At 33.2% G+C, this 17,788-nt stretch overlaps 1 protein-coding gene across 1 annotated transcript in view; it reads left to right on the top strand.

Annotated features, from left to right (window-relative positions):
* Nucleotides 1–17,788, top strand: part of LOC143914071 (uncharacterized) — an 83,338-nt gene that overhangs the window by 18,495 nt on the left and 47,055 nt on the right. Inside the window, exons 2-3 of the mRNA XM_077434161.1 lie at nucleotides 11,949–12,021; nucleotides 12,307–12,421. Coding sequence (XP_077290287.1) covers nucleotides 11,965–12,021; nucleotides 12,307–12,421 — 172 coding nt within the window. The 5' untranslated portion in view covers nucleotides 11,949–11,964. The remainder of the gene's footprint in view (nucleotides 1–11,948; nucleotides 12,022–12,306; nucleotides 12,422–17,788) is intronic.

Raw genomic sequence — 17,788 nt, forward strand, 5'->3', positions numbered from 1 at the left:
AGTCGTGTGTGTTAGTGTATCTTTGGACCATTTTTTGTAGGTTGAGAGGTTGCAGGCAGCTGCATCGCACACCAGAAGCATATGTACATGTGGCTACACACACATGCACTCGATTCTCAGATGCGTCCGAGGTACATAAATTTACCTTGTCTCAAATCTAACGTGAGTCATACAAAAAAATATTTGCAATTTTTGATACATTTCAAAATGGTCAATAGTGTGATAAGCCTTAAAAAAAACATTCTTCAATATGCGTTTTGCAAAATTCTTAGGTTTTGTAGTAGCTTTGAATAGTTCGGTGAATTATTTTTAAGTACATACAATACTTACATATGTATATTCAAACTTGTGTCCAATTGACAAGATTTTATGAATTGTAATATAGGTATAAAATAGGAATGTTTTTCACCAAACAAGTAGTTGAAGATGTTTTTTTCGAAATTTATCTATAAAAGAGGTCGGATCTCTTATATAATAATTTGTCGGAGGACAAATTATAAAATTTCGTTCCAAATAAAAAAAAGGAGAAAAAAAAAGTGTCAATCATCGACCAGAATGACTCTAAGGGCGAAATCACACAGCGGTGAATGTGGGACGTGGGTTTTTTTTAGATAGTTTAACATATAGAAAAAATGTCGTGTTCATGGGATGCGTACAATGCATAGTCCTTTCAAAACATTAAAAAAAGGCCCCCCGGGTGTGTTCGGTAAAATTGTATCCTTGTATTTATCCTTGCTTGACAGTGATCGATAACGGTTTTAAGAAATGTAGGAGAACTTGTCGACGTTCCACATACCACATCCCGCGCTGTGTGATTCGCCCTAAATGTCGCAGAAAGTTGAAGATCCCTAGTTTAAAACAAAGTTAGTGTTTTGTTGATGATTCCAAGTATATCGTATATATTATTACAATATATTGACTTATAATAAAGAGACGTTTGAAATTGAGATGGAGTGCATTTGGGTGAATGAGGGCCCTTTTTTAAATAAAAAAATGCCACTTTGAAGAAAAAGATCTTCGATCAATGTGTTTTTCAGGGATGTATGTATTATACATACATAAATAAATAAATAAATATGTGAAACTTTGAAATTGGACGCCAAAGTGGTACACAAAGTTCAATACACTCAAAGAAGTACATACATACTGAACACAATATTCTGGGCATAACGAGGAGAGATAGGAAACGGAATACGTGGGTGAGAAGTACGACAAGGGTAGTTGATAAAGTGGAGGGAGGGAAGAGATAGAAATGACAATGGGTGGGTTACCTAGATAGAAGAATGGATGAAAGGTAGACAAAAGAAGTGCTGAAATTGTATCCGAGAGAATTTTAAAGGGTGAAGGATGACCACAAGGAAGATAGATAGACGAAATTAGAAAAATGTATGGGGTGAGATGGAAGCGAGTTGGAGAGGCTTTCATCCAGCAGTTTATGGTGAATGATATTTTTATGCATAATAATAATTATCCGTTGTGTTTTCGTTGTTAGAAATATAATATAATGCTCATGCAACTACTTCTGTTTAAAATCTCCCAGAACGAACATTGTGGATTTCCCTTTTCTAGTGGGTTAGTTCAACTCAAAATAAAACTAATTTTACAGTCTCCAATTATTTTTAATTTGGCTCAAACCGAGAATTATTACTGGAGAAAATGTTTAATAAAAACATTTCATACGTATATTTTGAACGCTTTACTCGCGTTAAAATAACACAAAACAAAATCCTTCAGTTAAATATTTTAACGAAAATATTTCGCTTTTAATTGCACTCCAAATGCGACGAATGTGCTCGGCGAGAGTAATTTAAAACAATGCAATTTGTCGGCACTCAAATGCTAACAATCCGCATCGAAATTACAACGGCTGTTATACAGAATAAATGTAATTCTGAAATCTTCCACTCGCATTTAATTCAATTTCAACCAAGATAGTATAAAATAAATAAAACTAAAACTAACTAGATTTATCTACGTATACTTTGAATTACGAAATTAAAGTGAAACTTTGAACTCGACATTACATACACACATTCCCATTACGTATTCGATGTATTCGCAAACATTCTAATGAAAACCCCTGAAAATATTTACGCTGGTCATTTTCACTTCGACTCGTCTGAAAACTGTTTTCAGCTTATTAAATTTGCATCAAAACTCTGAGGCGTTTGTCCGTTCGTATAAATAATTTTCAGCGAGAAAGTTTTCATCAAAAACATATAACTTTTACGCGCCTACTTACTTCAAATGAATTTCCCTAATATTTTAATCATATTTCAAATAATATATGGAGGGAATTCTCATCAGCATTTTCATCAGCATTCATAGATCGATTAAAATTTTAGAATATCATCAAAGAAGCTTGCTTTTATTAATCTTAGATGTACAATTGTGTAGCAAATTATATACATATATTACATATGTGCATTATATTTCGTGACTTTTTTGTAATTGACTTATTTCAACCACTACTTGTAAAGCCACTACGTTGTTAAACATATTTCGGAAGGATTGCTAAATCTTTTTTTGATAGGTACATTGTACATTTTACATATGAAATAGTTAATGATCGAGTTGTTTATTTATTCAGTATTATTTTAAGTTTGGGAAGCAAATTAGGGAGAGCTCTTTCATAAGTCAATTATCTGAAAGGATGATTTCAATTACGCAAGCATTATCTAATGTTCAAACTTTTGATTTTGATTTTTAAATGCTTTTTATTATTACTAAGTTATGTTCACAATACATCTTATATCTATTTTAATAGCTACTGATCTACTGATCATTTTCTATTTTACAATTTTAAATTAATTTTGTTAGTAATCATAGTATTATTTTATTATAATGTTAATATGTACAGCGTAATAGGAAAAAGAGCTCAAAAACCTATTTACAATTCTTATAAATGCTCATAAAACATCTAATACATAATATTTAATGTTCAAACTTGTATGATAATACGCACATACATATAATGCAAGAATATTAACTGTATGACTTTTATACATATGTATTTCTCAGCCACATCTTTTACGGCCATGCCAATAACATTATATAAATTTCAATATTGCCCAACTCATATTATAGAAAAATCAATCTCGCTAATTACTTATGGTGAAAACCTTTCATAAAATTATATATTTTTGTATATGTACTTACATCTACATATATTTGTATGTGTATTTTCCTATTCAATATTAACAAGTCACATTTCCGATTAGGTACGCGCGCATAATCGTAAAAGCCCGACTTGTCGACGAGTTTTCCGATTACTTTTTCAGCGCACGTCGACGTCGGAAAGGTTTTCCCGGGGCCTCGGCGACACCGGCTAAAGGGAAAACACGGCCTCAGCGCTAAGGAAAATACTAACGAAGTTTCCCGTCCCTTGTCAAGTGTCTCTCAAAGCGAGAAGCCTTGCCCGTACAGCCCGCAATAAAATGTGTATCAGACACGACACGCCACTGTAATATATCCACACCCTGTGGATAATCCGACAACAATAAAGAAAAATAATACTAAGCCACGTCTGCACTCGACACACAAACACATCTTACTGGCTTTTATTCAATTTTATTCAATATTAAATAAACCACGAATCTAAAACACATATATGTATTACCTATATACATATGTACATACATATATGTAAATACTTGGTTATTATGTGACGTATCTTTTACTCGTACGTATGAAATCCGGTCACAGAAATATTGTTTACAAATTGTGTTGTAACTGCATCTGAAAAGGAACTGAATTCTACTCTGATGTTTCATTTAAATGTCGCTCGCACGTGTCTGGAATATTTGAAAACCTTATCTTCTTCTTGATTTTTTTATAAACACAGATACCTAAGCATAGGTATATCTAACCTACACTTAAATACACCCGGTAGTGAATTGTATAATTCAAAAGTACAATAACAGCGACTTACTAACATATGTAGAATTTCTCGTTTGTTACTTATTACTTATTTGTTGCGGAATTATGAATTTAGACAGTTTTATCGGAATCTGAGTCTGAGTGCAAGGACATGATGTCGATTTATTAATATGGCAATCAAGTAAATAGATGCCATTTATCCAATACAACGTTTTTCAACTCTCGCTAAAGGCTTTAATTATGGCAAAGAATCTTTGATGGGAGGGGGAGTTATATCATAAGTTGGGATTGATGTCAAAATTGTATATTTTAACAATACGTATAGTCTTATATTTAATGTTCTTGGTTGGGTTTTTAATTGCCTCAATGCTAAGCTCTCGAAAAAATGTATATAAAATTTATATTAGACCTAAATTGGAGTTTACGTATATGTACATACTATTTGGAAGCCTCATTTTAAAAAGGATATTATATTCCGAACTTTTATACGATTTCAGATTAAATAACTCCCTCTCCATTGGAGGCAATCATAACCACTGCAATTATCCTATGATTAATATCCTAACGTTTTATAAAAACACTTATCTGAGAGATCATACTTTTAGAGACCAAAAAGATATTTCTTACAAAAATATTACAGAAGCCTTTTTTCAAATAGAGTGGCTACAATTTGGAATAGTCTACAAGCGATTTAGTAACTTCAATTAAATTATAAACAACCACTGAGATCCTATGATTAACCTCATAACGTTTTTCAAAAACATTCATCAGAGAGGTTTTTCATACTCTCAGACACCAAAAAGATATTCTTTATTTTCAAATAGCGTGGTTAAAATTTGGAATAGTCTGCTAAATGAATTAGTAAAATAAACTTGATGATTTCATATACATATGTAAATTAGTGGTTTTTTTGTAGCTGTATTTTGTATTGGTGTATTTTTTATTTCCTATAGTTTTTATTTATTTTTATTTTTGTTTTTATATATTTTATTTATTTAAAAACAATGCTATGCGACTTGTCCTAAGTATTTTCAAATAAATAATTTGAATATCAGTTCACTAAAGAGTCCTTTCGACATCTGAATTTATGTATCTAATTTAAATGAAAAACACGAAAAGAAATGCTAAAGATGTCAATTCCGGAATGATTCACTTACTAATTGAACAGTCTCAAAGCAATTCACGTCGGTGAGTTATGTATAAGGTCAATACGGAATGCGAGGGGCATAAAAAGTGAAAGCATAAAATCAGGTGATTTATTATTGTATTTTATATTGGTTTATCACCAAAAGGTAATATACTTAATTCACAATAAACTTCAATCACTTTATATGTTATATGTATGTTATATTTGTATGTATGTATGGATTAAATCGTTACGTTCTGTTGACTGTCTGAAGTGGCCCTTATATAGAAATGTAAACACGATCAAAATACACGTGCCATTATAATACACAAGGAGAAAGTATTATATAACAGTTCCGTTTAATTATCCTAAATTGTGCTTCCGTAAACGATATCCCTTAATATATTTTATTACGTTCGTTTTCCTTTTTGGCTTATAATTAAAAGAGGTGAAATTCTATACACCGAATATTTTTGCAAAGCACATACTATATATACATATAACATGTTCAACATCCCGGAAATTATCATTACTATGTTCAAAGCATGCCTGGCGGAGCACTCCAATTTATTTGCTTCCGATGTGAAAGGGATCAAAAAATACAGAAGAAAATCTCGAACGTTAACTCAAACGAAATGGATAATTTTCTCGCACACACTGATAACAAAAAGAAAGACCTTTCGATTCCCGGAATTTTAATCGACTTAAATAAATTCGTACATAATGCGTGCTTCCGATAGATACTTCCGTAAGCTCCATATTTTTATACCTACGAAAAAATAAGATTGGTCGCATCTGATGACTTTTTTCCTCTCTTCTTTGTATTCTCATCGAATGAATACGGAATGAAGCATCCGCTGATGGATGGTTTTTGACTTTTCGCCAAAGAAAACATATTCAAAACAAGCGCGCGTCACAAACGTATACATTATTCATGGGGTGCAAAACGACCGCCGCGTGCGAAAATTAGAAGAACGACCCTAATCTAGTCGTGGACCTCGAATTTCTGAGAATCTGTCAAATTCACGCCGAGGCTTATTTATTTCGTATGTTTTAAGCCTCGTCCCCATTTTTTGCCCTCGGAGAGGAAGCGTCGATTTAATTTAACAAGACCCGATTTATTATTACTCCTCGGTGGAAAAATAAGCGTCAGACTTTCCACATGACGAGAATATAGCGGACGTCAACTATAGAGGCTGAATGAGGATGAGAATGATAAGTCTGACCGTCTCGTTTGAAATTTAAACCTACCTGAGGCGATTTATTATCATGGCAATGAGGAAGAAATTTTTCTGCCAAATTGTACAGTAGGTTTATATAAAACTACGTATTTTTCTTTTATGTTTTTTAAGTGAAATTCCTATTTTACAATGCCATTTAAAATAAAGTTCGCATCCACTCTCATAAAACAATAAAATCAGCCGTAAAAATGAGCTTTACAGCCGTCTACCGTTTTTCGCTTTTCCTGCATTATGTACATAAGTATATATACAAAGTAGGTATAGTAGTTGTTTATGAAAGTGTTCAGAGCACGTCGCACGCAATCGCGTCACTAAAAATGTATGCACTTTATATTGCACCACTTTTTTCCCCTCATTTTCTAGCAAAAAATCTATTGAGTAATTCGTTAATGTTTGGGTGACTTGCGCAATTCAATATTTTCGTCAAAAAATAAATGGCAGCCAACGGGCGCCGTCACCGACAGACATACAAATTTTCTTTCGACGATAACTTTTTTTCATATTTTTTATGGGATGTGTCATAATATACATATATTGTGAATAATGAATATGATTCTAGTAAATATTTTATTTATTTGGTTCATATAAAGCTTTACGTATATTGAAAATTCAGATTTTAAAAAATGAAGTCTGGAAAACTGTTGGAAAGTTTTTCACAATTTTACTGATCATTTTCTATTTTACAATTTTAATTTAATTTTGTTAGTAATCATAGTATGTATTATATTATTCTAATGTTAATGTTATTAATATTAGGAAAAGAGCTCAAAAACCTATTTACAATTCTTATAAATGCTCATAATACATCGAACACAATATTAACTAAAGACTCGACGTCGACTCTAAAGTCGACGATCTAAAGCAGATTGTGTGTAGCTAATTTGTGTTTATTATTATTATTTTATTTATCTATTAAGGTAAACAAAGTCATATACAATTATTTAATAAAACACATATAAACAAACAGACCTAAATTACCATAAATTTTAACAATCTTATGAATAAATGGCAGTCAAAATTAAAAAAAATACTTAATAACTATGACATATTAACAATATATGTACTCAATAACTATGAAATATTAACAATATATTTGAAACTATGAAACTAATGCAACAACAAATCACCTAATATTTTCCTAAAAACAAATGTATCGGAAAATATATCAAGGTCATTCAAAACTTTATTAAAACGTAAACAAGACCGTCTGAAAAAGGTATTTTTCAGAAAAGAGCGGATATAGAATGTATCTTTTGAACGTGAGAAGGAAGACCGAGGAGTTTTGCCCAAAAGGGGTGCACAGTTGATATGATTATTTAGAATTTTGTAAAGGAAGATGCTATCTAAGAATTTACGTCTTGCATGCAAAAAATGTACATATATCGTTTATGTCTTGTCGTTCTCTCTTCAGAATCTTTGCACAGGTAACCTGTACGATAGTCCAATGAATTAAGAAATGGTTGTTGCACCCTCTCAAACCTATTTATATGAACTGCATACTGGAGACTCCAAACTACACTTCCGAATTCTAGAACGCTACGAACGTATGCACTGTAGAGAACTTTAAAGGTTTTGCCTCTAGTAAAAGGCTTACTCATGCGCAGAATCAATCCAAGTTGTTTAAAAGCCTTAGCTACGATCTCATCAATATGAAAGTTAAAGTGCAGCTTGGAATCTAAAGTAATGCCCAGATCACGAATATTGGTCACTCGAGTCAAATTTTTACCGGAAATATTGTAATTATAAATGATTGGATTATGTCTTCTAGTGAAAGTTATAACATTGCACATTTTTTATACCTGAAGGGTATAGACATTTTATATATGTATGTATGTATATTTTCGGTCTCCGTCACGAGCCCGAATGTGAAACGCCCGAAAACGTATTCTGCGCGCGCACATGAATACGGGAGGAAAAGCCTGTTCCTCTAGGTCCTGTTGTATCCTGCTCGCGCAAATTAAGTGAGTATGTACCGTTTACCATGCACCCTTTTTGTTTGATCTTTCGACTTAAGATCTTTCGATTTTCGATCTTTGCCTTCCGATATTTGCGTTTCACATTCGGGCCCGTGAGGTAAACCCGTATATTTTATATGTACATATGTGCTATTGAAATTTGGATTAAATTAATTACGATTCGTCGTTCAACCCTCACTTTAAGTGATTTTTTTTAGAAATTTATTTTGTACGTAAGCTGAATATTATATCATGATGTCAATTAATGCCACCCTGGGGGTGATTTTCTTTCTTGTGGCCGCAATCGCCGAAAAGTTCACCCTCGAGAAGAATTCCTTATTGTTTTACGAGCAAGTTTTCGTTGCCTTCTGCCGTCCCTACGATATAATTTAACCGGCCCACGGGACACCGAAACTTCAGTCCGACCATTTTGATATGAAGTTTTATTGCAAGAACACACACACACACTCTAGAGGAGGGTCTACGGATTAATTCTCACCTCATACCCGGCTAACTTTGTTAATTAAATAGCCCGTAGTTACCCGAACTAATCCGAAACGTCACGCTTTATGTACGCGTATGTACATATATGATATGTTAGCCTTGAGATTTTTCATAAATGTATTTATACAAAATTTCCGAGTACTGATAGGGGTGTGATACGATGTAGAATAGGTTAAGTACGTAGGTGTGTATATTACGTAGGTGTGTATATGAACTTGCGCTTATTACGCAGAAATGGATGTGTGGATAAGGAAATAACGCCGAAAGCGTGAGATATATGAGACGTGCAAAATTTATACGGACGCGTAACGTAACGTAAGAGGAAAAAATTCAATATTCGTACGTCTCTTTTTGATCCCGAATTCTGGGTCGCCTCGAGCACTTTCGAATTGCAATGGATCTATCAAATGTGCGGCAAAATATCTATGTATACATATATGTATGTGTATATCATCATCCTTAAGTTTTACATATGTATTATTTGAACCGCTTCGTACGAAAGTAAATATGTATGTAGGATGTGTGTGGTTTTAATTCTGCGTTGATGACTTTAGGCTTTGATTCGACCAATTTCGAATGTGATGTTATTTCATATGGCATATCGATGTGTGTGTTTTATACGAGTCTTCATTATCATCGACTTAAATTTCGATATATTATATTTACGTACTGTGTATGTATATATATTTTTGCTATCTAAATATATATTTACTATTTCAATGCCATTATTCAATTCCAGAATATTTTTTAAGATGGGAATTTATTAGTGTGGTCGGTAAATTTATTTATTTTTTATTCACCATTTTTATCCCGTTATCATACTCGGATCAGGGTCCCAAATCCAAACGATTTCATTCTTCTTCCGTGAAATATTGGCAGGTGGGATCTTCAGCATCTCCTCACTAAATTTTCAAATCTATATATTTGGGCTGTCCCACTAGCGTTTTTACTTGCGTTTATCCATTTTGGTACCGATAGTGCAGGTTGTTTCTTAAAATCACTTCCTTGAGAACCTTTTACATCTGCTGCTTGTACTCGTGACCTCTTTTGGGGAGTATTCGATTTGTCAAAGATGCAAAAATTCTTCAGTATTAAACCGTTAATCCTGCTAGTCAAACAGTTAGTTTTTTTTATTTTTTATTTTTTATTTTTACATACACATACATATACCAGGAAGGTCTAACAGGTAACCCCAATGCACCTTCCTGGCCAATTACAAACATCGATATACAATTTTAAGAATAGTTTTAACACAGCAACATAATGACATTTATGGATACATTTTTGATAAACTTACATTTTTGGAGCATTTTTAATATAAATCGTCAAATTTCGACATGCTGAAAACTTTAAAATTGTGAGAAATGGGTAAAGGTTGCCAATTTATTGGAACCGTTTCAATGAAAATCGGATAAATTGGCAAACTCTGATAAGAAACGATCTATCCGGAATCAGAAACCAAGGTCTGGCCAGCAGCAACCAGTGGGACTGTAATGCTTTGAATTGTGTGGTGATGGGTTCTATCCCGTATGCTGCTGGCCAGATCATGCATATGTGACGCCAAGGTATACTTTTCCTATCAGAGCATGCCAATTTATCTGATTTCATTTGAACGGTTCCAAGAAATTGGCAACTCCGTCCCAACCCTTTCGCAAAATTTCGGGCTATTCAGCATCTCAAGTAAAACACACTCTTAGCGTTGGAGCAATCTGTTAGACAAGTGTGCATAATTGATAGAATTAATTAATAAATAGTAATAAAATAAAATAAACATGGTTTAGAAGTATGAAAAATTGTGGTTGATGTAAGGGTAAGAGTAAAGAAATTGAAATGGCATTCGACGGGTCAGGTACATAGCTACATGGAAGAACGGACAATAAATGGACGAAAGAAGGGCTCGAATGGTATCCAAGATAATGTAAAAGGGTGAAAGGAAGACCGCAAGGAAGATGTGTAGACGAAATTAGAAAAATGTGTGAGGTGAGATTTGCGCAAAATAGAGACGAATAGAAGAGGAGAGGCCTTCGTTTAGCATTAGATGGTGAATGACTGTAGGTGATGTAATGATGATGATGATAATACAAATATGTACTGTAGAAGATCGATAAGCGAAACTTGATGTGAATGAGGATGTGAATGAAAGGATCTCAAAATAATGCCGAGTGCTCTTAGTTTCATATCAAATATTATGATTCATATTGAGTCTTACCAAATATTTTTTAACTGCTTCATCCCCGCTGACAAGTGTTTAAAATACGTTTGTTTTAAAAAAAAATGTATTCTCAAAGCATGTATGACAGTCTATCTCATTTCCTAATTTTAATATGACTTTACATTTTTGTCACATAACATGTCGTGCGATATTCATATTATTAAATTTATCTACACACCCACGGCCATAAACATCCTTTTTATCTAGTACTATCAACAAATATGAGGGTGTTTTATGGTAATTTTTCTCCCCTCGCCCTGCCCTTATTACCTAGTATTAATAGAATTATTTGAAGCTGCCTTTTGAATACATAACTATTCGCAAAATAAGTAAAGTGTGCAGTGCGATTTAAAAAAAAAAAAAAATACACGCGACAAGATATACTTATGTAATAAATACCAACAAATGATCATCGAATAACATGACTGGCCAACATAAGATATGAATCGCGTGACAGATCCTCGAGAATCCACCAGAACGATTCATCATTTGATACGGGCCGAGCCCAACAGCCCTTACGCGTGATCGATCACGATTAGTATGACGAAGCATACTACGAAAAACACGTGAACGTGTCGAAAAGCTTTAGTCGTTAATCCACTCTTAATTATTTAAAACTAAGATTACGTTCTCTTGCGGACTAATCGAGCTTTTCAATTAGGGGATAGAAGTCGAATGATAGTATAGGTATTATGTGTCTACCTGTGTGTAGGATCCCGCTCCGCAGTTTTTCTTCGGGTCGTTCATAAACTTGGCTGAACGAGCGTTCAGGGGTTTTTCTCAACCCTCTGGATAAGAATATTTATTAGGAAACTGGTTATCTAAGCGGGTGTGCATTTGGTTTTTATCTTGAATCTAAATAAGGTCTCCTGAGGGTTAGGATTTTAGAAAATTGTATGTGCGTGTTGATATAATATGTCGTGCGTGTTCGATTACACGTAATGTAAAACCATTTATGCTCTTGTTTAAAGATGTTACAAATTCAATAGTTTACATTTAAAGTTTGATTATTATTTATTGTTTTGTTTTAGATGATCTTGTTGTAAAATGCAAACGAAGAACATCAATGTTGAACAGCTTCCATCCGTTGAGGAGTATATATTGGTGAATATAAGTGTTTTATTATTTTTTTTAATTTAAATAAAATACATTTGTCTAGTTTTTTTTAGATTGCTAAAAATTATTAAAATTATACTATTTTTTTATATAGACATCTATTGTCTAAACTGTAAAACATTTTTATTCGATAAAAAATTTGAATCATAGATGTCGCAAAACTTACTTTGAAAATGAAATATATATGTAAATAAGTTTTTTTTATGTATGTACATACATATATATTAAAAAAGTGTTTTAAATTGAAGTTTGACATATATATTTTCGTTTCAGAAAATGGGTCAATTAGAGCAGTTGGCCATTCTCGGCAATGCACCTCCTCTTCCGCCAAGGACGGTTCCGATTGTTTTCAGTCCTATATCTCCTGAAAGCATTACTCAATTTTACGGTCAGTATATTTACATATCAATACAATTTTTATGTAATCCTTTCGAATATTTTATGGTAACAATGCATAAAGCACTTTTGATAGTTCTTTGTTATTTTACATTAGCGATTTTTAAGGCGTTGAATAGAATTTGACCTATTCATCTTTTTTTTGTTGTTGTGTTATATTGTTCTAGTACCTTTAAAAAAATATATCTGGAGAACCGGTTCTAATTCTTTTCGAGAGAGCATTCGGCACACATAAATTTGATAAAATATATCTAATTCACCCGACTTCATCTATATTCGAGTAGTTTTTCGATATTATTATACAACTATGCTAAAATATTTGTATAAATACTACCGTCATAGTTACATATGTATTTCACATTTTAAAACAAACGAAGAATTTTCCAATATATGTATGTATGAGCTGCTATATTTGAAAGTGGCGGAATTCTAATTTTCAGTTCCAAAAACACTATTTCAGTTTGACTTAATTCACAAATTGTTATCACTGTTATCAATCTTGAAAAAGCAGAATAAGCGTATTACAGGCCAACAGTATTTTTAAATATTGTTTATTGCAAAACATTATTATGTTTTGCGAGATATTTCTCGAAATGAAGCAAAGTGAACTTATGCCACTTTCAATTACAACGGCTCATAAGTAAAACATAGTAATATTACAATCAGAGCGATGGATTCAGTTCAAAATTTACCGACTCTGAATCAGACTTTATTTATTATTCGACCCCGACTACGACACCAACTCTGACTCCGACTCCAAACTCCGACTGCAACTTAATCGATTTTAGTAAGATCCACTTTTCTTACCAACATATAAAATTGTTGGTAATTAAGATATAGTGATTTTCAAAATAACAAAAAAACTTCTAAAAACATCACGAAACATTGACATGTAACCCAATTTATTGAATATTGGTAATGAAATGGGTATAAATAATATAAGTCCAATAATAAATAAATAAAAATAAGTCATAATTTATCAATTTACTGGATGTATTGAAATGTTTTAGATTGTAAATACTATAAAAAAAACTCATAATATATATGTGTGTATAAATTTCATACACAAAAAAATCAATTTAATAAAAAAAATGCATGAGACGGAAACAATTGGTTTCGACCACAACACATCAAAATACGTGCAATTTATAACGTTTTTGTTCATAATGTAATTAATTCATGCTTGTAATAAGTAGTCACTTGATTTTTTATGACTCTGGCTATCCTTGAAATGCTCCGACTGCACGACTCCGATTTTGACTCTACAATTTACTTTGAATACCTAATTTTCACATTAAATTACACTAGAAATTCGAATATTTTAATGCTTATCCATTAGTCTTCGGCGGTGGAGTTTCCATTTCCCAAGAAAAACGGTTAACTATTGTCAATTACATACATACAATTATCCTACAAAGCTAGAGAGCGAAAAAAATGGTTGACAATAGAAATTGACAATAGTGAACCCTTTTTTTATGGACAAAAGCATTCTGACCGCCTTTCCTTACTTAACATAATTTGGTAAAACTGTTAATATTCCTGTATATTAATACCGGAAATATTTCCGAAAATGTAATTATTCAGCTTAGAAGTTTAGAATACAGGTAAAAAAAAACTACAGTAAGTGAATTATAATTATGAAGTATCATTTTTTACGTTTTTTTTTCTTGGTGATCGCTAAACTCAACACTTCCATATTCTATTCGATAAATATCTATACCTGAAGTCCTCTTCATTCGTTCGGTGTATTCCACATATTGTATATAAATTTTCTACCTTATTATTAAGATTAGTCTTATTTCTTTATTTATGATTTTGTTTCTTTTCTGTTATATTTTTGACCATTGTGGCGCATTAGGAATTCCTGTAATGCTACAATGATCCAAACTTTAAATAAATAAATAAATATAATTCTAGATTCTAAAATATTTACTGGAACTATTTCCGAAAATGCAATTATTTAGTTTAGAAGCTTAGAATATAGTTTAGAATCGTAGACAAATAAAAAAAACTGCAGTAAGCGAAGTCTAAACATGAAGTATCATTTTTTACGTTTTTTTTTTTCATTGTGATCGCTAAACTCAGCACCACCATATTCTATTCGATAAATATACCTGAAGTCCTCTTAATTCGTTCAGTGCATTCCACATCTTTTATATAAATTTTCTACCGTTATTATTAAGATTACATTTCGATTTAATTCTAGATTCTAAAATATTTCCGAAAATGTAATTATTTAGTTGAGTAGCTTAGAATATAGTTTAGAATCGTAGGCAGATAAAAAAAGTTTTTTTTAAGTAAGCGAATTCTAAACACGAAGTATAATTTTTTACTTTTTTTTTTTCATTGCGATCGCCAAACTCAACACTACCATATTATATTCGATAAATATACCTGAAGTCCTCTTCATTCGTTCAGTGTATTCCACATATTTTATATAAATTTTCTTCTGTTATTATTAAGATTAGATTTAGATTTAATTCTAGATTCAAAAATATATATGTATATTAAATGTGATCATAAAATATATTAAAACAGTCATTAAGAGGGCTATACACCCGAAACCTTAATTTTGTTGCCGTTCCTTTCTTCGATATATATATTGAGTGAATGTATATATTGAGTGAATGTGACAATATATATCAATATATATATAATGAGTGAATGCGACAGTTGCGCTTCGACCAGATAAAACGTATTTTAAATTGACAAAATCGAGGTTTCGTATTCTCCTATTTTCTCCTCCGAAACTGGACCAATTTTTAAAAAAAAATCATCATCGGTATAAGAAAGATATTTTCTGTGCAACTATGCGCGTATTTTTTTTAAAATCGACCGCTAAATAAGCACGCTGGACTCTTTTCGTGGGTGTAAAAAAGAGGCGATTTTATTGATGTTTGGCAGCTCCTAGCTCATCAAAAAAATAAAACGATAGATGCAACCCAATGGTGGATATTCATAGCATTGAAAAAAATAATTTCTCTAGAGCCATAATTGAGGAAGGGAGAAGTGTAATACGTTTGTATGGACAAGGCGCTGGTGTCCAGCCCTCTTAACCTTACAGCGGGCGCGCTGTCGTAAAATTTACGACATATGCGCTTTATCGCATCTCCTACTTTTACCACTTAGTTATAAGAAGAGGTCGGAATCTGAAGGGGCCGGAAACGTGCCGCCTATTGTTTCATTGTTGTAAATCCTTTGTAAAAAAGGTTCGGCAAACCTTTAACAATGCATTTACAATCTTTGAACAATAAACAGCCCCTTAAGATTCCGGGCTCTAGTTATAAGCATCGAGCTTCGAGCTATTCGAAGGTCAGTGTTTCCCGAAACTGCAGGCGAATCGGTTGTGCTTGGAAGTTTTTGTGAGTCATCGATATTTGGGAATTACCGTTGAGCGTTCCGTTGAGTCCTTTACATGCAAGAAGCAGTCCGCAGTTGAATTGGTTTGTAATAATTGTAAGGATGAAAATATTAATTCTGACTAATAGGTAATATTGATTCTGATTAATAATTCTGACTAACGATCGAATAGGTCGATAAAATATTTTGTTTTGAAATGTTAGCATATTTAGAGTGTTGTTATGGTTTTTTGTTTAGAAAGTAAAATATATATTTATTTATTTATTTTTTATTTCTATATATTTTAGCTATCAAGCTAATTTAAAAATACATCTTAATTATTATACTTAACTCTAAAATTTATAATTAACTTATATGTACTGTCCCTCACAGAGGTGTCTCTTCGCACCTCGCAGGAATGCATCCATGTTTTTAGCAGACCTGACGCACTCAGGGAGGGCATTATACATGAGCACACCCCTGTGAAAAACACCCCCAGCCGTCTTATTCTTTCTTACTCTACTTACAACTAATTTGTCCTTATTTCTAGTATAAAAACTATGTTTATCTCTATTCGTTATTATATAATCATCAAAATACTTAGGTAATAACTTATGATCTAACTTATAAACAAAAGACAATGTACTAATATTTAGACTAATTCTAATACTCATCCATCCTAATTCATCTAACATACTTCCAATACTCTTAAATCTACTCACATTCAAAATAGCTCTCATAGCTTTATTCTGTATTTTTTGCATTTTTTCTAAATCTTGGCCACTAAACAAATTAAGCACAGTGGCACAATAAACCACATGTGGCAAGACAATTGAATTAAACAATTTAATTAACATTTTTCATAACCTTATAATATTTCCTTAACATTTAAATAAATAAATCACCATTTACATAAATAAAACACCATTTACATGGAGAAAACTTGATGACGTAAAATTTACGACAAGCGCCCGCTGGAAGGTTAAATAATTTGTGTAAAAAATTATATGTACATATAATGTCTGCCTTTTGAGAATAGCCGATCGCTCTATATAAATATTGAACGTTAGTTATTATCATTAGCTCGGACCCACACCTGCATACATACGCCGATGTGTGGTTGTATCGTAATTTTGGCGCATTTTTCAGCGGTTTTTTGTACGGAACCGGGTTTCGCGCTTATCCACTCGTCGACGGCACGCGACCCCTCTCGCACACCTGAGGTAACCCTCGGGTAAACAAAGCGCTCGCGTTGAACTTTGGCTCGTCGTTGTCGTCAGTACGAAGAGTTGCGTCGCTCCGGTTGTGGTCGTCGGCTTCTTTGCCACTTTACCACTTTACCTGTCCCGCAGGTGCTATTAGCCTCGCAGCCTCGGCCGGATGCCGCGCCGGCAACCTCTCATACCTGTTCTTAGTGCTGCGCAGGCAACCGTTGCCGGCGCGTCTAACCTCTAACGCCCCCGCATTCAACACAACAACTGCACAATATAACCTCAAACCGTAGGTGCCCGGAGAACAATGACAATCGTGGTTGTTCTTCAGCCGGCCGCCCACTGAAACCGACCCGGTCACAGCACGCGACGGTGACGCGTAATTCGTCCCGCCGAAAGTAAAAGTTCGAAAGTACACGTACGAAAAAGTCGAAACCAGTTTACGTGTGTATGTACGAACCCTTGTGTCGGATGTGTCGGTGATTTGAAAGCGCCAGTGTTGTCGATCTCGCGTGTGCTACGCAACTTAAGCTGGAGGAGGAGGCTGTGCGCGGGACCGGCGCGCAACAAAACTGGGGTAAGTTACATACGCTTCCAATGACGTATCAGACCATTTTCGCATTTTGAGAATCGACCGTGTAACTAACTGTCGAGCTAAATTAAATAAGCCAATTCCGTTTAGTTGACATCGCCTTCTAGTAACCGGGCATGCCTTTTATACAATGACTTTTTACCGTACGGTTTCTTTTGAATACTCCTAAAGACGTCCAGCTGCAAAAAATGTATCAAATGTATACACTTAACGGGAG

Source organism: Arctopsyche grandis, chromosome 7 (assembly GCF_051622035.1).
Source record: "Arctopsyche grandis isolate Sample6627 chromosome 7, ASM5162203v2, whole genome shotgun sequence".
NCBI classification, from domain to species: Eukaryota; Metazoa; Arthropoda; class Insecta; order Trichoptera; family Hydropsychidae; genus Arctopsyche; species Arctopsyche grandis.